Source organism: Eleginops maclovinus, chromosome 18, assembly GCF_036324505.1.
Source record: "Eleginops maclovinus isolate JMC-PN-2008 ecotype Puerto Natales chromosome 18, JC_Emac_rtc_rv5, whole genome shotgun sequence".
NCBI lineage: Eukaryota > Metazoa > Chordata > Actinopteri > Perciformes > Eleginopidae > Eleginops > Eleginops maclovinus.
The window spans coordinates 7,402,056-7,425,680 of record NC_086366.1 but is presented as its reverse complement, the minus strand read 5'-3'; the positions used below and the strand labels follow the sequence as shown (position 1 = coordinate 7,425,680).

Here is a 23,625-nt window from a genome sequence, read left to right as displayed (position 1 = left end):
TTTTTTCATTCATTAGATTTTACTGCTTTCTGTCTGAGTGGAATGAGATTTAGCCTATTAATTAGATAGTTATTGAATATACTGTTTGTAATAGAACTAATAGCATTTTGACTTTGAAAGTTGCAGAAGTTCCCAATTTGAGAATGAAAATAAGACATATTACACGTTGCATTCATTAAGTTTATTCAGTTCTTAAAATTAATTTTCAGGTTCACAGGTGCAGTTACTGTGAAATGTTTATTACTTTAATGTTCAAAAAGCTCTTTATTGTTCTCATACTGCCTGTGCTGCAGCACCTCTTTTCACCCTCTGTCTGAATCCAGAACCCAGTCTGCTCTGATTGGTTAGCTGGCTGGATCTGTTGTGATTTGTTTACCATTTAGAGATGTCCCGCCCCTTAGCCTATCATGTACAATGTGTTGGAGCGCTAGCAAATAGCAGAGGGAGTGTTACATACTATTAATGTCACTATGTTACGAAAGTGAACAAAGGAGTCCAATGGAGACTTTTCATGCTGGGGGGGTGGGGGGGGGAGGAAACCTAACCAAACCAGTGTTGGGCAAGTTACTTTCAGAATGTAATACAGTACATATGACTTATTGCTGTCTTTTTAAAGTAATAAGTTACATTACATTATTACTGTGTCTGATATGTAATGTGTTACACTACTTTTGCGTTACTTTGAGTTACTTTCACCAAAATAACCTCAAAAGTATGGCTTTAAATGCTAAAATGTAGTTTATTGCAGCTCATTAATTAAAGCTATCTATTTATCTGGCAGTACATGCTGAAAATTAGGAAAAGAGCTAGAAATTAAACTCATGCTGCGTGTAAGTCGGCTGAATAATATGTGATACCGGTAACATTACGTCGCTGTTTGTTATTAAACACATGTTAGTGGAGCCTCTGCACGGCCCTGTAACCTGCTGTATATGAATGAGTCTCTATGGAAGCGTTAGCTCACTTTGTCATTGGTGTGTTAATGGGACTTTTGCTGACAAGCTTTCTAAAAGTCGGCGATTCCACAGAGGACAGAGGCTGCATATCTTCAGCACTCTGCCACGAGTCTCTGAGCTTCTCTGGGTTCAAGCAGCAGACCGAGAGAGAAAGTTACCTTCTGTTGCTTCAGCCTGCAGCTCTGCATTGTGAGCCTGCAGCTCTGCATTGTGAGCCTGCAGCTCTGCATTGTGAGCCTGCAGCTCTGCATTGTGAGCCTGCAGCTCTGCATTGTGAGCCTGCAGCTCTGCATCGTGAGCCTGCAGCTTGTGAGCCTGCAGCTCTGCATTGCGAAACTGTTTCTGCAGCCCTCTTAACCAATAGTAAACATCCTTACTGAGTTACTATTTTCCCTGCACAATTATTTCTCTGGTGTCGGAATGTCTCGCGATGTTTGTGAATTCTTAGAAACAAAACACCATGAACTTTTTCTTTACCTTGGAAATCTTATGTGTTCCTTTAAATCACATCTTGTTGTCTCTGTTATTGAATTGCGTTGGCTTAGTTGTAGGGAATTTGGGTAAAAACAGGATGACAGGCTTTCTATATAAAAAGTAGCAGTAGATGTTAAAATCCCTGAAGGATCTGTTTCTGCTTAACATTTGTTAGAATCGTGTTTTGCATGGAAAAAGTCTTCCATTTCCTTAAAATAAAAAAGGTTAAAAGCATTTTCCTTCCTTCGTTCCTTCCTTCGTTCCTTCCCTCCTTCCTTCCTTCCTTCCTTCCTTCCTGCCTTCCTTCCTTCCTTCCTTAATTCAGATACAGGTAGGCTTTTAGTTAAAATTATTTAGAGGTCTGAGGGAAACAATCTATAGTCCTAAGCTTTGAAGGGTAACAATATGGGACCTAAAAGCTCATAAAAGGATTATTATTTACTGTACCGTTACTCTGAGATTAACTATTTTCTATTCCTCATCTTTCTTTTCTCATACAGTACCTTTTTCTCTGGCACCTCAAACCCAGTTGAGGAAATTATTTGTTTCACCCCTCCCACCTCACCTTTTGGGGTTAATGGTGTTAGTTCAACAATCAGTACAACAATTTTCACACATGGCATTGTTGCTGTGATTCTGTATTAATCAGCAGCAGGTGTTCCCTTCACAGCTGGTTAACTCGTGCTGATGTGAAAGGCTGTCGAGCGTCATTGTCTGCCTTTGGCTGCTGTAGACGGTGCTTTGGGGTTGACTTTCTTCGTTCTTTCACATTACACAGTTCAGATTCTGAGAACACAAGGTTAACCTAACCCATTTTTACAAGTATAAAGCATGTCTGGAAACAATGAGAAATGTAGGCTGCAGTATTGTTTATGTGTTGTCAATGCTATCATGCTATCAAAGATATTGTGAGAATTCAGATGTCTCGCTGGCAATGTTTACCTATGTTCACCATCTCTCTTTAACATGTTACATGCTAGCTTTTTCTAATCAGCATTAACCACAGTGTGAAATCATGTATTTGGTATTGGATCAATTAAATGGATTAAGTTGAACTAAATCTTCCTTCAAAAATAAGTTCATTTTCAAATTTCCAACCCAACTAATCTGTTAAAACAACCCTGTGCCAAAGAACAAATCAAGAGTCTCTAATTAATGACTCTTCATTTCACAAAACAAGCATAGCTCTCCGTATTGTGAACATTGTGTACATAACATCAATATCAGTTCCAGCTCCCTGCAGCCTCGAAGGGCTTGCCATTGCTTTGTTTTTCAAACATTTTTTGTCAAAATCAAGCTCTGAAATGTTGGCAGGGTGTTGGACTATACTCTGTTTGTTTCTGTTAAGCTTCATGACAATTTTGGAAGTGTTGTGCAGAAATCAGAACGACAACACTGTCGTTGCAACATAGCATGCATGGCGGTACCTGGCAGCGAAAGCCTTTCTATCGCCGCTGTAAGGTTGTTGTTTTTTTTGCCACTTCAGCACTTGTTTGTCGCTGTCGTAAAAAAAAAAAAATAGCCGACTGCAGGCACTAATCCATGAAGACCATTTCTGGTATTCAGCTTCCATTTTTTATTCCACACAACGTTTACCCCACAGATGCATGATCCTTCAGTTTGAGGAATTGAACAATGAGTTAAGGCAATCTGAAAAATAGATTGCTTTGAAATTGTGTGCACATTAGGCACAAACACCCCCTATTGCAATACTGGCTCACAGGCAATTTGCCTATTTATACAACAGTGTGCCTCTGTAAAATGAATCTGGGACTGCTGATGTTTATTCCCCAAAAAGCTACATATTTGCACTTTTTATGATTCTCTATTACAAAGACTTCAGCCACCTACTTTTTGGAGCTGATGCAGCGTGCAGACATCACTAGCAGAGTGGAGCATAAGCTAGGCAGCTTCATCCCTCAGATGTATTTGAATAAGACATGATGCCAGCCAGTTTATTTTCGTAGCATCCCCCCATCCCGGACTGTTGGCAAGCATGGAGTTGTGACTAACCCTTTTCCATGTTCCACATTAGGCATAAAAATAGAAAACCTGACTCTGTGTCTGTTCAGTTCAAATTTGAGTCAATGAAGTAGGATGATCAATATATATTTATGCCATATGTCACACATGAGCGAATGCAGGATTGTAAAGCACAGCAGCGGCACGCCGCCGGGAGAAGGACTCCTGCTGTGAAACTCAATGTGCATCTAAATTAGAGTTCATTACTTGATGCTGACACACTTTTCCTCAGCCGCATTTTCAGCCTTAGTTCTTTGATGATAAATAATGAATATACATCACACCGCTCACAAAGGTGTCTCGCCAAGAAACTCTGCAAGGCATTTGACTCTTAGAGTCTGTCCAAACAGCTATGTTTAAACCTGGCTGACGGTCCTTCAATGTCTCATGCTGCTCTGAGTCAAAGAAAGGGGGGGGGGGACAAATGAAGGTACAGTGGGGCAAAAAAGTATTTAGTCAGCCACCAATTGTGCAAGTTCTCCCATTTAAAAAGATGAGAGAGGCCTGTAATTTTTATCATAGGTATACCTCAACTATGAGAGACAGAATGAGGAAAAAAAAATCCAGAAAATCACATTGTAGGATTTTTAATGAATTTATTTTCAAATTATTGTGGAAAATAAGTATTTGGTCAATAACAAAAGTTCATCTCAATACTTTGTTATATACCCTTTGTTGGCAATGACAGAGGTCAAACGTTTTCTGTAAGTCTTCACAAGGTTTTCACACACTGTTGCTGGTATTTTGGCCCATTCCTCCATGCAGATCTCCTCTAAAGCAGTGATGTTTTGGGGCTGTCGCTGGGCAACACGGACTTTCAACTCCCTCCAAAGATTTTCTATGGGGTTGAGATCTGGAGACTGGCTAGGCCACTCCAGGACCTTGAAATGCTTCTTACGAAGCCACTCCTTCGTTGCCCTGGCGGTGTGTTTGGGATCATTGTCATGCTGAAAGACCCAGCCACGCTTCATCTTCAGTGCCCTTGCTGATGGAAGGAGGTCTTCACTCAAAACCTCACGATACATGGCCCCATTCATTCTTTCCTTTACACGGATCAGTCGTCCTGGTCCCTTTGCAGAAAAACAGCCCCAAAGCATGATGTTTCCACCCCCATGCTTCACAGTAGGTATGGTGTTCTTTGGATGCAACTCTGCATTCTTTCTCCTCCAAACACGACGAGTTGAGTTTTTACCAAAAAGTTCTATTTTGGTTTCATCTGACCATATGACATTCTCCCAATCCTCTTCTGGATCATCCAAATGCCCTCTAGCAAACTTCAGTCGGGCCTGGACATGTACTGGCTTAAGCAGGGGGACACGTCTGGAACTGCAGGATTTAAGTCCCTGGCGGCGTAGTGTGTTACTGATGGTAGCCTCTGTTACTTTGGTCCCAGCTCTCTGCAGGTCATTCACTAGGTCCCCCCGTGTGGTTCTGGGATTTTTGCTCACCGTTCTTGTGATCATTTTGACCCCACGGGGTGAGATCTTGTGTGGAGCCCCAGATCGAGGGAGATTAGCAGTGGTCTTGTATGTCTTCCATTTTCTAATAATTGCTCCCACAGTTGATTTCTTCACACCAAGCTGCTTACCTACCTATTGCAGATTCAGTTTTCCCAGCCTGGTGCAGGTCTACAATTTTGTCTCTGGTCTCCTTTGACAGCTCTTTGGTCTTGGCCATAGTGGAGTTTGGAGTATGACTGTTTGAGGTTGTGGACAGGTGTCTTTTATACAGATAACGAGTTCAAAAAGGTGCCATTAATACAGGTAACCAGTGGAGGACAGAGGAGCCTCTTAAAGAAGAAGTTACAGGTCTGTGAGAGCCAGAAATCTTGCTTGTTTGTAGGTGACCAAATACTTATTTTACAGAGGAATTTACCAATTAATTCTTTAAAAATCCTACAATGTGATTTCCTGGATTGTTTCCCCCATTCTGTCTCTCATAGTTGAGGTATACCTATGATAAAAATTACAGGCCTCTCTCATCTTTTTAAATGGGAGAACTTGCACAATTGGTGGCTGACTAAATACTTTTTTGCCCCACTGTACATACTGTGAAAACACAAAGAGAGAATCGCTGACAATCTGTCATTACTGAATCATACTCACTGACATGTTCTTTTTCTTGCAGGTCTGGACTCAGTGTTGCCCGTCTGTGGAAGACTCATCAGAGGAAGAGGAAATGGTCGGCTGAAGTGTCACAAAGGACTGCACCGCTACGTATTTCATCCAGCATGCAGTGTGGCCTTCCCAGCTGCGCATCTACCGTGGTGCAATGATTCAGTTATAACTGTGGGTGAGCATCAAAAGCCTTTTTTCATTCATTAAAAATAGATGTATTACATGCAGGATATGTTTTAAAAGGGGCTTTCAAGGGTCTGTTTACTAGTCATAAGGAGCGCTGTCGAACTGTGGCTCTGAGAAAATATGCAAGTGATGTTTCAAGGTTTCAAGGTTTCAAGGTTTTATTTGTCATATGCACAGCAGATACAGCGTATATGTTGGCAATGAAAATCTTATGTCGCGTGCTCCTCCAACAACTCAACATGCATGGTGCAAAAGATAAATAAAGTAGTGCAAAAAGAGAGAAGAATATTTACAATATTAACAATAAAGATTTGAGGATGTGAAATATATACATATGTGGAATACATTGAAAGTATTTAAATACTTTACACTGTTGAATGAGGAGGTATGGACAGATGCATATATTATGTATAGCAGATGTATATGGCAGATATGTACAATATATAGATATGTGTACTATAAACAGATATGTATAATATATAGATATGTGTACTATAAACAGATATGTATGGCAGATGTGTATAATATATATGTATGTGTGTACTATAAACAGATGTGAGTAGACATTCACACAGCTCAGGAGTTCAGTAGTCTTATAGCCTGTGGTATAAAACTGTCTCTGAGTCTGGTGTCATCCAGGCTCTGTCATTTTTGGATTAGACAAAAGTAGTTTCCGGAAATTGACTCCAGGGGTATGGAGTTTGAAGGATGTGGGCATTTACCAGGCAGGGAGATTCTTAGAAAAGTTGCTATGAAATTGTGTCATTGCCATCGTATTGGCAGAATGACCCTATCATCATACTGGCTTTTATATCTTTTAACAACACTTTGGCAAACCGTTTATTATATGAAAAATGGGATAGTTTGAGGTTTTCTTCCTTGAAGAACGATTAAATTTTTCAGCAACTCTTACCAAGCTAAAAGAGACCTCCACTAAGGGCATGTTCACAAGGTCAAGGAATCAATTTCACATAAAAAGTAAGCAACAGCTATGATGTTTGTCGGGATTTTTGCTCCCAAAGTGTCCTCCAGCTTACATTGTGAATGAGCAGCGACCTGGGTTTATGTCCTGCCAGGGCCCTTACGTTTATGTCATCCCCCTGTCTCTCCCCTGAATTTCCTGTCCGTATATCTTGATGCAGTTTATATAGTTTTATATATGTATGCAAATGAATGTTTTTTGTGTCAAATAATTGTATTTCTGGTTTCGTTGAGAGGTTTAAAAGGTAATCTGTGAGATTTACATGATCAAACCTTTTTCTTAAAAGAATTATTTCCTTTGTTCCACTTTTCTCTAAAGTACCTCTCAAGTCAAATAGAAAAAAGACAGCTTTTCCAGAATATGTCCGCACTTATAGAACGTGTGGTAAAAACTATACACACGTAGGCTGTTCTCACCTTAGGCTTCGGGCATTAATGATGTATTTATTTACAGAACTCAATACACATAATTGGCATGTACAATTTTATGAATCCTCAATACACTGTCACCTACCCCAGCAGTGGGAACAGGATCACTGTGGGAAATGTGATGACTTGCTCCCCCATGTGTGAAGCTGTAATGAATACGCCAAACACCTGTGCTCACCTTATGTCTGTTTTTCTCCTTGTTTAATTGAGCAGATCAGTTAATAACTGCATTTTTCCAGTTATGGTTCGGCGTAATGCCATAAGCCTATTAAGGAGGAGGAGAGAGCATCCCTGAGAGAGACGGGGAGGTTTGTCATCCTGAAATTCAATGTGGAATGAGCCTCGTGGCAATGAGGTAGCACAGGCGGTGACTGGACTTAATAATAAGAGGCTCTGAAATAGAATGATGCAATCCAAAACCAACAAATAACAAACCGTTTGAGAAGTATATTTCTTATTGAGGTTTGATTCTCATATAGTTTGGGTGAAGTTATTGTGGATGTACACGGTGTATTTGTTTGTATTTCCTTTTGTTTTATCGTACAAAGTGACTCAAGTTTTTTACTTTTGTAACATTTTGTATGAAGGATTTGATATTACTATTTTAACTTAAATAAATGACTAAAGATACTTGTTCCACTTCTGCTAATAAGTAAGCAAAGTACAAAACTCATTGCATTGAAAGTTTTTTAGTAAGTGCATCAGCCGCTTTAAAAGACTGACTGCTTTTTTTTCAAATAAAATGATGACAGATTAATTTGAAAGATTGATTTAGTAGATTTCCATTTCCAGGTTGTTTCCAGTTGGTGTCTTTCATATTATAATGAGATTTTTCAAAGGGATACAAAGTGGAACCAAACATCCTGGACTCAGGGGGCAGGGCACATTTCCCAGACAGTGGAGCTGCAGTCTGGTTATATCGTTTCCTGCCATTTGGCCGGTGAAAAGTTTCAGCACTGGGCGTGAAGTCCCTGCTTCATCCTCACTGAGACCACCGATGAGTTCATTGTGTTGGCAGAGGGCACAAGCTCCTGCACCATAGCATCCTCAGTGTGTTGACTCACTGTGAGACTTTCATAGTGAAGGTTTTCTTTTATAACCTTTATTTTTTCCTGCCTAGGTTGACATATTGCTCTATTAGCTCACTCCTATTTTTGCTTGATGAGGTTTAAAGTATGCTGTGTAAGCGCACATATATTATTTTAGTGTTAAAGGACAGGTATTAGCCTTAAACATTGAATCAATGGCACTTTTGTTTTGTAAGAATATGGGTATCCTTTATCTTCCCATGCTACTGAAATAACAGCAACTTGTTTGCTTGGCTCTTAAAATGGGTGTAGGTTATTTTAAACCTTTTTTACATGCAAATAGGAACAGCAAAACAGACATTTCATGGATTTTTTCCAAAGTGATTTGACCCCCATCCCCTATGTCATAACTCTGGTAATCTTGCTACTTGCTGTTCTATGGTCTCTTTGTATTATCTCAAATTAAGTAAAATACCTCTTGTTTCACTTAATTATGCCTATGTAAGTTTGTATGGAAGGCTTTTGTAAAATTTCATTGAGTATTTAGAAAAGTGTTATGTATTATTATTAGTATTTTCTTATTTCCTTTAGTCCCATGTGTAAAAGAAATACAGAATGATGATAGATCAGTCTTTCTCCCGGTCATTCCCAAGTAATTGATTTTCAGCCACTTGTTTGATTAATAGTGTAGGCTATGTACAAATGTGAACAGAAGCACAGTCATTTAATGTAAGTTTTCAAAGTGATTTGACCTATAACCCCATGTTTTAAAAAATGCATAATGATGATTCTTCTATCTCTTTTCCCCAGGTTATGCCGAGCCAAATAACCAATCCTGGAGATGCCGAAGAGAAGAGATATTCTTGCCATCGTGTTGATCGTGTTACCCTGGACTCTGCTCATCACTGTTTGGCACCAAAGCGCTATAGCTCCACTCCTCGCCATCCGCAAGGGTACGCACTGCTCTCTACTGGCAATATCAAACCTGGAGTGGGTCCTTGAACCTCACACTTCACTCCAGGTTTAGAAAACAGGCAGTTCATTTAGAGGCACTCACCGACATGACCATGTGCTTCATCATAGCTCAATAACACTCGTACAGTCATTGCAAACCTCATCAATGTGGACGGTTTGGTGCCTGACTAAGACAGTACCTCTAGGACTTATTTTTATATTGAGTATTCAATCAGTTGAATTTGATGAATTGTTCAGCTGTTTCTAAGCTGTTTCTATTTCGACAACGACTATCCCAGTACAGTTGTTACAAAACAATGTCATTTCACAGCATATGCAGTCTATGCGGTCACATGCCTCTGCCCATCCATCCACGTTTTCCTCTCAGTGTGACGCTCAACCACGCAGAGCATGCAGTGAACAGCAGCGTGTCGTCATTAATTCATCCATTTAGGATCAAACTGTTCCCCCTTTTTTTCACTCATTTGAATTCAGTGGAACTTCTGGTAATTTCTGTGTTTGTTTAATTTAATTTAAGGTTTTCAAAAATGTTTAATAATAAATGTCTGCTCAATTAGCTTCACAGGGGTATCTTGCATCCACATGTAATGTCACGTCTGCACACCAGCATGAGTCATGAAGACACACACTCATGAGCCCCTTGATTATCCCCCAGAGACCACAAACCAACAGTTTAAAATGTCAAGTCGGCTGCCGAGTAAACAAACCTGTATTAGAGCCGCAGCAAATCAATAGGGAGCAAATACATGACTTAACCAACAAAACAAGTTTACAGAAATGACCCAAGGCTGTCTGGAGTCAATAGACGCTACAAATTATATCGATTAATTTGTTTATCGACACACTTATTTAATAGTGTCTGATCAGTCAACCACCATGGAAAAGAATGCCGAAATGAATCAATCGTTTTGCTCAAAAGACTATACCATATCACAAACCGTGTCGACAATTAAACACAGTGAAGACACAATGAGAAATATATTAAAAAATAAATTCCCAGTGCTACCTGACCCAGCCCTGCCAACAGGCTCCTTTGTGTGTGCTCTTAAAAGAGAAGCTAAAGGATTTATTTTTTTTGGCAGCACGTTGGCTGGCAGCCTTTGCTGAACATCTGGCCATCAGCAGATTGTGTTAATCTATGTACTGCAGAAAAATCCTCCTTATCTTGGAGGTGTGACTGGAGTCCGGGCAGAGAAGTGACAAAGATGGCCATTAGCTGTGGCACAATGAACCGAAATTAACAACCTTAATGATTTTATAATCATATTCTATCCATCACGGCCAAACTACTGGGGCCTTTACCTCCGGACTCAATATATATCAGCGGACTCATTCAATCATTGAAGTCTTGCGTAGTGTTCACATTCTTTTCCATTTTAACATAAACGTTTACACTTAGCTTATTTCTGAAGGAATCTGTATGTTAACAGTAACATCCCCTTGTGCTGCAGCTGCTGGTATATTTGCAACCAACATGATCACAAATTAGTGAACCAATTGCAGGTTATATGCTGAAAATGAGCCGTTTTCTCCTTTTTATAATTTGTATTTGGTGTCACCTTTATGTTTAACACCAGCAGAAACATGCCTGTTTGATTATAGTAGATTTCCAAATAACTAATGTCTTTTAGAGATATTAATGAGCCAAAATATATTAAGAGTGCAGTTTTGACTGTGTTCAGTGCATGCTAACAACCACGTATTTATACCACAGTTAATTAGAGCAAATTGAGTCATGTTAAGGGATCTCTATTTTTTGTAGTAAATTTAAATGAGAACACCAGGACTAATTTCAGCTAAATGACTCCCTGTTTATTGCAGGAAAGTAACATAGGAGTCCAAACACAAATAGGGGGAATGTCTACTGGATCCACATTTTCTTTCTTTTGAAACGAAAGCCCAAAGGCAACCCTGAGGGAACAGCAAGGCTCTTTGCTCCTCTCCCTTTCCTTGCGCTGTCTCTCTGTCCATCAGCTGTGTTATCCTCTCACGGTGCCTGCTTTCACTTTTTGCAGCCTGTCACCACCTAGTAAAAGAGATCTTTATCATTCCAGAGAGGCTTGCAGTCCGCCATCACCGGCTCTCAGGTACACTTTACCCCCATTGGGTTTAAGTCACCTGAGGCAAATATACAAAGGGCAGCCCAAGGTCGCACTAATGCCTTACATGTCTTCTTATCCCCAAATCTGCAGATGACGGTGTCGAGGGCAAAAGGGAGGCTGGTGGCCAGGCACAAGACTCCAAGGAATACTGTGCCTCAGATAAGGACATTGTGGAGGTGGTGAGGACAGAGTATGTGTACACGCGGCCTCCGCCCTGGTCAGATGTGCTGCCTACCATACACATCATCACCCCCACATACAGTCGACCGGTGCAGAAGGCGGAGCTGACACGACTGGCAAACACCTTCCTTCATGTTCCCAACCTGCACTGGATCCTGGTGGAGGACTCCCAAAGGAGAACACCTCTCGTCACGCGGCTCCTTCGAGAAACGGGGCTTAACTACACCCACCTCAATGTGGAGACACCCAGGAACTATAAGCTACGGGGTGACACCCGGGACCCCAGGATCCCCAGGGGGACCATGCAGAGGAACCTGGCCCTGCGGTGGCTGAGGGAGACCTTCAACGCTAACAGCACCCAAGCTGGAATCGTCTACTTTGCAGATGACGACAACACATACAGCCTGGAGCTGTTTGAGGAGGTAAGAGCTTCATTCATGTTTGCTTAACACATTATTGTTTTAACAAAAAAATAGCAAGGCAAAGCACAAATAGAGCGTTGTTTGATCTTTACAAAATGCTACATCAACATAGCTGGATTAGCTTTGATTTAGTTCAGTTCTTATGTAGTAGTGCACACAATATATATCTTATATAGAAGACTGTGAGCGTTCGGGCTCACACCTACGTTCCCAATGATAGAAGGACCACTCGGTACTTTGAAACACAATGACATCTTTATTACGGAACAGTACTTTCGCAATGGTACTAGTGGTTAGTGGTTCTCGTCCTGCGGGCGAGGGGAAACAGTCCTCACCCAGGCCCCCGTCCACTGCAACCGAGCAGAACCAGGTTACGACCATGACTTTAATCAGTGCCTGATTACCTGATCCAGATCAGCTGTCTGGCCTCCGACTGAGCCACTCCTACCACTCCAGCAGCCGGCGCCCTAACCACACCCCGCTGCCACAAAGACCTACTCAAAGGCTCTCTATGCTTCCAGAAAAGATTTATCAGTGCAACCAGACTCTGACGGAGGCCAAACTAAAGACAAAAACATTTCTAATTCATCAGAGAGCAAAGATACTGGCAGTATTCTCCAAGTTTCACCTTGTATTGATATTTCAATAAACTTTTGCCAACAAAAAAACATTTTGAGATGATCCTCCCTTGAAGGAATCTGTTTTGAAGGTGTGTCCCCGTTCACTCACTCACTCATGCTTTTAATTGAGGACAGTCTACCACAAAACTATTACATTAATCAAATTATAAAGTATTCCAACCTTTCTCATAAAACTAATCATGTAAAGCATATACCCACACATTTACATTCAGCCAAAACTTTCAAACTCCCTGTTTAAATACCAAGCCAAACGTGTTTTTCAAGCTAAAACAAATGTGTTTATTAAGGGTAATTCAAGTAATCTGGGAGATTAAACCATTCCCAGTAACAACACAAGAGAAATCTCAGAGGAGTGACTGGAAGTGATCCAGAGAGCCATAAATCAGTGAACACTCAGCAATATATCACGGACATTTTGTGCAAAGATGTAATAAAATAAAACTAACTGCATGTTCAAAAGGGCTCTAGGAAAGGTTGAGGCAGATTAAATATAATATAGTGTTTTTTTTTAGTGTGCAAGAAATATGTAAAAGAGATAAAGCCAATGATATTCACTATTTCTTTTTGTTGTATCTGAAAAAAACATACCTGCTCAGCTTATGTAAATTGCATGCTTTCTTCCCTTTAACCTCCGTTCTAACTTGCGCACATCCCAGCCTGTTTACTTTATCTGTAACCTGTTATGTAAGGAGAGGTGGAACTATAAATCCACTCGGTAACTTGAAGCATTTTTCTTTTAGCTCTTAACAAGCATAGTCGGGGTTCTGCAGCTGATGGAGAGATGTTTGGGCATGTAATCAGTACATCTCAGGCCATCCATCTCAACATCAGCTGAATTACCTGAGCGGACATGGTCTAGGTCCTCTGAGTATTAGCCCCAGGTCTTGTTAGTGGTGCAGACAGGGTCCGTAGTAAATGGAGCGCCGGGTATTGACGGGGCCTGTCATTACCTTTCTCTGGGAATCAGCTGAAGTGCTCGGTCTCCCTCAGAGGCCCTCCATCACCTCCAACGGTTCTATTTATGGGCCAGAGTAAAAGCCCTGAGGGGGAAAGAGAGAGAGAGGTAGAGACAGAGATAGGGAAAAAAAGGATGCCAGTGAAAGAGTTGGGACAGCCAGATAGACAGAAAGTGCAGCGTTGTCTGCAACTACAGAATAGTTTGCTGACACCAGAGTAAATATTTATACGTTTCAACAGCTTGCAATCAAAGAGGCGTTTAAGTCTCCAGTGTAGACACAAGGTTGAAAGATTGATGTGCTCCATGTGCGAGACAAAGACTGATGACTTTATTCCACGTCTAGAGTGAGCATCTTGAATTAAAATGCAATTTCTACTCTAATTGTAAAAAAAAAAGAAAAACAAGTTTAAGCTACTTAAATTCTGACAAGCTGTCAGCATCAACACCAATGAAAATACAGGTCTAACCCCCCCCCCCCCCAAATACCTTACTACTAAAGCTGTTTCTTTTTAAACATCATTTATCTATAAACAATCAAAAGAAATAGCTTCAGTGCCATATCTGTATATAGAGGCGGACTAAATGCATGCAGTAATGGTTTTACAGAAACATGGTTTTACAGAAACATGGTTAAATTGTACCAAATAAATGTAACTTTGTGTAAAATCAGGACCAGATACACAGGAGCTGAATGCTGCTTTTCAAAATGCTATACAATGTAAGTCAAATATACAACAACTTTTCTATCAATGCATTAACCTTGTTGCAGCTGACATGTTACTTAAGCCTGAAATTACAAAGCGTTAAAAAGACTACACCATAGCTCATTGCTTACAATAAGTTGTCTACTGGAGCAGTTACGTAACTGCTCTTATAAACCTCAGTATAATTTCACACCGTAAACTATCAGTGGCTCTGGTACAAACACCTCTTTATTAAATGCTTCTTTTTTTCAGGTCATCCCTTGGATAACAACAAAAATATATAAAAATGTTTCATATGATGCAGTAGAACATGTGAATTATTAAGGCTTCTTAAAGTTCTCCAAAACCACAAAGGGGTTGACCCTAAATGTCAACAAACTGATTTCAAGAAGATGGATCACACACTTAAACACATTTGACTGCAGTAGGACTATTGGGGATTTTATTATTTATTTAAACAATATACATATTTGAGAAACTATCATAAGTACTGAAAAGAGGATGATGTTATCTGATGAATATCAGCGTATGCTCCACTAAATCTGTTCAAATAGCTTTTCATTTTGAAAGAGACAAATGGCTCTGTCAACCTGATGAATTCTAGATATTGTGAGCTGTAAAGAACTACATTATAGAAGGAACAACAAATGTGAAAACGTAATCAGAATCCTTGAACCATCGATATATTTAACACTCTTCTTTTGTTTCGACTAAAAGTTAAATTCAAGGACTTCATTGGCAGGAGTAAAAGGAAACTCTGATTTGTTTCTTTCTCTATGCGCCCTTAAGGCCTGATCACGTACCTTTCTTTTGTCTCTGAGAATTTTGGATTTCTTTGCTTGGGATTACTTCTCTTAATCACAGCCACTCTTTCTGAAGGAAGCAGGAAACAGAGCTTAAAAACACAGAGGCCTTCAAATGCAAACTGTATCAGCAGGGAACAAGAAACTGTTCAAACACATCAGATTCCTCATCATATCTTTTTGCATGGGTGAAACTAGAAGAGGGATTTGTGTTGTTTCACTCTGGTTGGCGTGCTCTCCAGACGCAGCAGCAGAACACTCTTTTGCACATTTATAGTATAAATCGGAAGGTGACGAGCCTCTTGAGATTGCCTGCAGAGAGCCTGATGTATGCCTCCTTTTGATTTAAGTTGAGTGTACTGTATATATATATATATATATATATATGAGGAAAGCAGAGGGGTGGATGGGCAAAATTCAATTTGAGCACAGCTGCAAATAAACTGGCACCCAACATTATAAGGTAAGGTAAATAGCACAGGAATTGCTCACATTTTGCGAATGTAATACACAAAAATAACGAGGAGAGATGGTGTCAGCACTACAACATTTGATCCTGTGTATTAAATTCAAGCATCACAATCCCATGGACACATGCATGTAAGCACTCTTTTCCACCGTTAACACCCAGAGCTCATTAAGGCCAAACATCCTGCCAAATGTTATCTTGGTGCTTGGCACAGTTTTTTTCCACCCCCTAAAGCTCAAATCCACAGATTCCCATAAGCCCCTAGCCCTCTTCATGCTGTTCACACTATGCAGCTCCCTGATCCCCTGAACTGACCACATAAAGACATTTTCTATATCCATGCAATCATTCTAATGTTTGTTATGCTGTACATGCATCTTTAAAATGTACCTTCCCGTAGAGAGGCACCAGCATCATTATTTCTGCTGCAATGAATAGCTGTTTCCCCTTCCTTTCTTGAAAAATGTACCTTCTTTATGACTGAAGCAGCTCTAGCTAAAATGGCTAACTGTGAAGCTGACAAAGAAAAAGGGCGGCAAGATCGTTTGATGCTGGAAGATTAAAGGACAAAAAAAGAAAAGAGGATGGCAGTGCTCTACCTTAACGAAACCCACCAGCCAACCAGCGACTAGAGCCACTTGCTCTAATAGCTTGGCTCCTTCAAACCCTCTTGGCACAATAGTTCCTTTTAAGATGGTTGTGTCCAATTATCTCATTGTTGGGCAGCTGTTGAACAATGTGTGGGATCTGCCTTCATCTTAACACTGTAACAGCTGCGCATGGCAAAAAAGCTTGGTCAATATTCACCGTCTTTCAGAATGAATAATAGCTCTAAAAACCCGCCGCGCCGCTGGCAGCTGATTCTCCTCTCTCTCTGTCATGTCTTTTTCAGATGACTAATTTGCTCTCTTCCTTCCTCCTTTTTTGTTTTTCTCTTTCCTCTCCCTAGATGAGATCCACTAGGAAAGTCTCAGTGTGGCCTGTGGCCTTTGTGGGCGGCTTGCGTTATGAGTCCCCCAAGGTCAATGCAGCTGGAAAGGTCTACGGCTGGAAGACGGTGTTCGACCCCCATCGGCCATTTGCCATCGACATGGCCGGATTTGCCATCAACATGAGGCTCATCCTCTTCAAGCCGCAGGCGTATTTTAAGCTTCGCGGGGTGAAGGGTGGCTACCAGGAGAGTAGTTTGCTCCGGGAGCTTGTCACACTTAATGACCTGGAACCTAAAGCAGCCAATTGCACTAAGGTAATCCCCTTTTTCCAATGTTTAGCACCTTGACTTGAGCACTAAGCAGTAAATGGATGTTTCTAAATTGTTTGTAAGGATGGTAAGACTGGTTTGAATTTAATAAAGCTGCTGTCGACGGTGGTGGTAAAGTATTCAGATCCTCTACCAATACATCAATGCATATTCAAATGAAGGTGCTGCATTCAATTTCCAACTAAATTAAATTTACAAGCATCAACGGTCAAATCTACCTTCCTTATTTTGAGTCAAACAACATATCTTTTGTGAATTATTGGAAAATTTGACCTCAAACTGTTATTTGGAAACATACCAAGCAGCCACAACAACATCCTGTCACAAACCAATCACGTGTTGGTTCAATCTTTAATAGTATAAACCTGCCATGTTTGTTTTGCATGTTAAATCTTAATACACACATAAGTATCTACAGCTGTAAAATAGAGTGGAGCAAAACGTACAATAGTTTACTTTACATTTAACAGAGTTGAAAGAAACATGGGAATACTGACTATCCACCACTGGCTTTATCTTACTAATGATCTAACTTTGAAAATGTCTTGCTAAATCTGTATGCTGAACCACCTCGGTCAAATACTTTTCCCAGTAATTCAGATTCAGAGGGAAGAAAGTGGAAAGAAACCACAATCTCTTTTCAGAGGCTCCCCTTTGGATGTCACCCTTAGCAATGGAGATAATTATTAGGGTTTTCAGAAGTTGCGTAAGAGCAAACTCTATAGCTCTGTGCTAGCAAAACCATCACAAGCACCCTCCGTTGATGAGGTAGTGCAGTCATACTCATCACCAAAACCACTACTTCCAATAATTCTACACAATATGGCTCCATTATAACGCAGTAAACCTTGAATTATTACAGGAATAGTTTCAATAGTTTTCAAAAACACTTTCCTGCCAGAATTTAAACAAACTTAAAAAGTACCATGCTAAAAGACAGAAAAGCCTTGAAATGTCTTGCATTCTCTCTCTCTCACACACACACACACACACACACACACACACATATAGAAAGGCTTGAAGGTAGCAGCAGCAACATCCCCACTCCACCATTCCTGCATGCAGCCTTTGGTCTGGGTCACATCACTAAGCCTCTCTCTGGGCAAAGAGTAGTCAACCAGAGGGCTTTGGTTAGCCAGGATTCACACCACAATCACCCCAACACACACATACACACACACACACACACACACACACACACACACACACACACACACACACACACACACACACACAAAGACAAAGAGAGAAAGAGGGGAAAGGAAGAGTGAGAGGGATGCTTTCAGCCAGCTTTTTCTCCTGCTCTCATGCAGCCATTCAGAGCGGGAAAATGAAAAGAGGGGATTCAGGGAACGGCTGAGAGAGCGGAATTGGAGTTGGGAGGAAAGGGGAGGCAGGGACGTCACACTGATTACAGATGAGTGCGGGGACAGACAGACAGGAGAGCAGGAGGAAGAGAGGAAGAAAGAAATGGAAAGTCGTGCACAGGCATCTCTCTTTCTTATAATCTTCCACTTCAGATACAAGTCTGACTATTAACCTCCCCCTACACCTGAGCAAAGTGGGAGTGGGCTCTTTGCACATTTCAAACACGCCCTATGCATAATTCATAGCTGCCGCCATGGAGAGATGAAAGGAAGGAGGGATCCAACACAGAGAGCCGGGAAAATGAGCTTGACAGTTTTTTCCCTCCCCTGTTCCACTTGCCATGCTTTTCCTGGATGTTTGTCCAGTCTCGGGGGCCAGATGAACTCAGTCTCAAGCACAATAGCATGCCCAGAAGAACTGTAGCACAACTTTACAGGCAAAAGCTCATACACACTGTGTCGAAACATCTTCAGTTGGCCGTCATATGAAGGTAGCCATTATCCTATGGGCAGAAGAGGACTGTACACACACTAATCCAAGAGGGATGTGTCGTAACACACGGCGTGTAGTTCCTCTTCACTCCCTTCTAATGCAAGGTTCATGCTCAAGTAGCTTTTCACACAAAGGCAGACCCTTTGGTCGTGTATGTACTGCTAGAGCTATAACCAGGATTTGAAAAACACGAGGCAGAGTGGCTGCTGAAAGGATGAGCGGTCTGAATGGGTGCATTAAGGAAACAGCATGTCACTAATGTTGCTGTTGTTTGTGTTGGCTTTTCTCAACAGATACTCGTTTGGCACACAAGAACGGAGAAACCTGTCCTTGTAAACGAAGGAAAAAAGGGATTCACAGACCCCAATGTGGAAATATGACCCCTTCAGATGCAGGTAAATCATAATGTGCAATACATTTTGTAGTATTTTCTATAGAGTGGTTCAGAAATTAGACCTAAAACCCAAAGATTAATGGGGCATTTATCCGTTTCCGAGTCAACAGTCTCTTGAACGGTTGTATGCCAGAATAAGGTCTTTGTTAAACATTTACAAGTTTTAATCAGTAAAAGCCCCATACCCGAAGCTTCTTTGGGTTTTCAAAACAGCATTTGCTAACCAGTGACTGAATGAGACAGCAAACGCTTCACGCACAACATTAGCCGCCTTTAGCTTAGCGGTAGTGACGCACAGTCATGCGACCGCCATGTTGTTCATTAGAGAAACATAAGTTTTTTACTTCTGGAGATTGCGTTTATGCTTCAAAAATCAGAAAAGTGGTTTTAATTCAGGGAGACTATGCTGCTGAACAAAAGGTGTAAGTATTGCAAACGTGTATTTTCCACAGATTTTATTATTGACAATATTTCAAAATCAGATAGAACTTTTCGATTGCTTTTTGCCGTGGGAGTGCCTCTGATGCTAACCTCTGGGTCTTTCACTGCACCACTCTATTGCAGACCTGAACCATCTTTATGTACCATTTTCTTAAGAAGGGGAAATAGAAATGTGAAGACCACTTAATATTGTACATTCGTTTTTAATGTGCTTTCTGTCGGGGCCCAATTACAGCAGATGTTGTCCATCAATGAATGTCTCCTAAATAAACAGATTCAATTAACTTAATTAAGGCTTAGCGCTCTTTCTCAGCTTATCTTAATCCTTTCTATTGCAGGTCGCTGGCCTTGGACCAGCAGAGGAAGAAAACGTCTGAACGTCTTGATAAGTGCAACCAGTGCTCATGTCTTAATCATCAGAAAAAAGGGACATTTTGGCCTTTGAAGAGGAATTTAATCCTCTTGACTTGATCTGACAATTTTGAAATACGGAGTAAAACAGTACAGAGGTACAATACTAAAGCACAGATTAGAAGTGGCTGCAGTTATTTGCCAGGTCTGCTGAAGTGCAGGGCAGAGGACATAAAGGACGTCACAGAGTCGGCGTTGATAGACGTGACCTGCAACTTCATGGTACAATGGCTCGCTGAGGACAACCTAACAAAAGAGACAGGCACAATATGACAAGCATACAGCCAGCGGAGTCATCCAAACAAGCAGGTTAAACCTAAAAATAAACTAAGGGGATAATACTCACACTGTCTGGATCTGCACATGGTTCAAAAGTGAAATTCCACACCATCAGCCTGGATTAAAACACGACTCCAAGGACAAATAAGCGACGTGTGGACTTTCCTTTGAGCAAACAAAGCAAGTCAAGGATGTTCTTTTGATAACTATGAAATGTTTGCATTAATTTAATCTGTTCTGGTGTTTTACAAGCACTTGCTAGTTCAATACTACTGACTCGTACAGTACCTGCATTTACTCTTGGGTTATCATTGCTCATTTTATGGTGTCATTATATCACATGCATTTAAGCCACCCCCATACACTTGAAGAGAGACTGCTGTTTTAAATGTATCCCCTCGTTGTGCTTGGGAGCTCAAGAGTACATGTAAACATCAGAATCCTAACACTTCTTAGCACTTAAAAAATACACAAATGATGTTCCTTTGTGGCAACATGTGTACATAGTAAGTTAACATGACTACAATCAGAGAATTGATGGCAATTTTGACAAAAGTATTGTAATTACTGTATTTATATGTAAAAAGAAAAAGGTAAAAAAAGTATCTTCTCTTTCCCCTCTGAATTCCTCACATCAACACTCAACAAGGCACAGGTTCACTCAAGGTTCAACACATGGAAAGAGTAATAGCACATCACCAATGTCATTTGGTATTAGAAACTCCAGTTTGTGACACGTTCATTACTTTGAATCAGCTAAACCGTAGACTCACAAATACTGGCCTAATTGCCATGTTAGCTTTCATATAAAGTGTCATTTTTGATGTTGCGGGGGAGGGGGGGGGGAGTGTGTCACTTCAGAGAGCTAATATTTCCTCTTGTCTATGCACGCTCATATGTCCACGAGCCACTGGTTAACAAAGGTCCCTGTGTGCAAGTCTACCAAAGAGAAGGATGAAAAAGCATCAATGCCAGCAAATTTGGTTATAAGTAGGCCTGTCGGTCCCCCTTCTCTAAAGAAAAAGCACTGTTGTGTGAAGGAGACAGAATTCCCCCAAAAATATAAATGTAGGCATCTGCTAAATAAAGCAGCTAATTCCTCAACAAAAAGTATCAATGCATGGCCCTAAATTGTTTTTACGCTGGCTTCCACTTATAAAATGAGAGACTACTCTCAATTGACATCAGGCTAAGAAAAGCACAACAAAAATAACTGTTTTTGCTAATGATTTGGTAGCAATGTTTACGTGCCATCTTCAGTGTTGTGGATTGATGTCTCATGGGTTACTTCAGTTAAAGTATCAGTCTGTTGTGCACTAACTGGATCGCAGAAGGGAGCTCCTCTTACGCTAAACATCAGCAGCGATGACGCTTTTCAGCTGAACACTGTAACAAAGTTATTCTACACCTCGTATAATAGAATCTCTCCTCTAGTTGATAAATCATCTGTCTAGTGCAATACACAGTGGTTCTTATCTTACATTGCCCGGCAGAAGTAGCTGGAGATAATTCAAACACTGAGCCTCTGTACTGTTGCCAGATTATCTTTGTGCACCCTCCCCTTCAGCACACACAACCCAAAATACACAGAATGGAAACTTACAAAGACGTTACGGCCTCTCGGGCTCATCAACCGGGGAAACCGTACTATTACATATTTCACTTGGAGTAAGATAAGATACACACATTCAGACAATAGCTGTATTGTATCTCTCATCGGACTGGCTGTTTTCGTAGACTGCATGATATTACACTGCACAGGGGTCGGCCATGCCACAGACTATCTCTGGATTTGTTCTACTCTTCAACTTGCCTCCTATTATTTATTAAAAACTCAAATTTTATATATTTATTTATGTATTTATTTCAAGTGTGGAAGTGCAATTGAATCATAGCAGTGTTTGCTCTACAATCTGCATTTTCCAACTGCTCTCGAGAAAAAGCATGCGCACTTACGGTATAGTGTACACGTGGATTATCATACAGATCATAATTACAAACACCATCTTCTTTATAGCATTGCTGCTGATATAAGTTCTACTTGAGAAGTCATTATCAGCTTTTTAATCCAAATGAATGAATCCATCTGAAATGTTTCAAGCGATTAAACCGTTTTAGATTCCAAAATAAATACATCACCATGTAGAGGTTTAAATTTGAGCTCTTCAGGTATGAAATTAAATTCAATATGTTGTTTTTTTATTTGACTCTAAACAGAAATGTATGAATCAATCTAAAAAAAATAACTAGCGCTGGAACAGCACCGTGTCAAAGACTTCATTTGAGCGCTCGGGCATTCAAATCAAATGTTGTCAGTCTTTTACTTTTTGATGTACACTAAATTCTCTGCTCTCATCTTCCAGACTTGCCAACAAACGTCATGTGGCGTTTGGTTAAAAAGAAAAGATTTACTGATGGTAATATCTGTGGTGATTTCTGAAGCAATTTAAAAGGGCTTGACCTTAAAAGTGATGTTAGATCTTTGTCCGACATCTGATTTGTTTCTCTCTCTACAGGTGACTTATCAAGCAATATCTTAAAACTCACAAATAATGAGTACATACATCGACTTTAGCAGTGCAGGTTATTCAGTATTCAATGTCACTAAATGAGAATTACCCTCCGAGGGGCTTCTTTAAGGCACAATACACTTTCCACACAAGTCCTCTCTTTTCCTCATCTCCACTGTCATCCCCCTGACTCATGTGATTCACATTTTATGCATGTGACTCTTACGGTTGTTTATTTGCCACAGCAATTCTGTCTCAGAGAAAGATGTTAGTTGAATCAAGAGAAATAAATAACTGAGAAGAACCTCGCCTGTGCTGGAGTGTTGTGTCTGAACACTGAATGTTTTTACACTGTCTGTACTATGTGCGTTTTTAAACATCTAAACCACATTTAATCTTTTCTTGAATGTTTCCTTAAGTTGGTCTCAAATCACCCTGTCCTCAACTAGGCTGCACAATTAAGACACAAGGATTATTTTAGCTTAGATTTCAATATTTAAATCAGGAGCCAAATTATGTTTTGAAGCATGTGCTAATCCTTTGTCAATGTCGGTATGAATTGATTGATTTACATTTGCATACATGGAGAAATATACAGTTCAATTATTGTTTAAAACACCAAAATTATGCTAACCTTACCTTATTGGTTTACAGTTTTGCAATGTAATATCAGTCCATTGAAAATATGGGTACTACCATGAAGTTGTTGGGGAAATGTTTAAGTTAAGACCTAGGACAAATGTAGGTTAGCATATTTCGGTTACTTAAAAATGTCAGGCACAAACTGCCTCCACGCCCTTAAAAGTTAACAAGAATCGGCATAAGTGTGCGACTCGTGCACCTCACATTTTTCCAGGCGATAATAGACTGAAATGTTGAAGCACAGTGTCACTGTGGCATCAATCTTTAAAGACAAATAATTGTGATGGTAGGTCTGACAGGCCGCACGCACAGAGATGACTTTTAAAAAAACACTTCAAACACAGCTTGTGATCTTGACTTCTCTGCAGGAGCATATCATA

At 40.4% G+C, this 23,625-nt stretch overlaps 1 protein-coding gene across 4 annotated transcripts in view; it reads left to right on the top strand.

Annotated features, from left to right (window-relative positions):
- LOC134880055 (galactosylgalactosylxylosylprotein 3-beta-glucuronosyltransferase 1) overlaps positions 1–23,053 on the top strand; it is a 71,977-nt gene extending 48,924 nt beyond the window's left edge. Inside the window, exons 3-9 of one of the 4 annotated variants that reach the window (XM_063906749.1) lie at positions 5,580–5,740; positions 9,004–9,146; positions 11,184–11,255; positions 11,361–11,872; positions 16,397–16,693; positions 18,862–18,963; positions 19,742–23,053. In XM_063906749.1, coding sequence (XP_063762819.1) covers positions 9,035–9,146; positions 11,184–11,255; positions 11,361–11,872; positions 16,397–16,693; positions 18,862–18,948 — 1,080 coding nt within the window. In that variant the 5' untranslated portion in view covers positions 5,580–5,740; positions 9,004–9,034 and the 3' untranslated portion in view covers positions 18,949–18,963; positions 19,742–23,053. Of the gene's footprint in view, positions 1–5,579; positions 5,745–9,003; positions 9,147–11,183; positions 11,256–11,360; positions 11,873–16,396; positions 16,694–18,861; positions 18,964–19,741 lie in introns of all 4 variants that reach the window. The other 3 variants (XM_063906750.1, XM_063906748.1, XM_063906751.1) reach the window with 3 other exon arrangements.
- Positions 23,054–23,625: the final 572 nt, after the last annotated feature.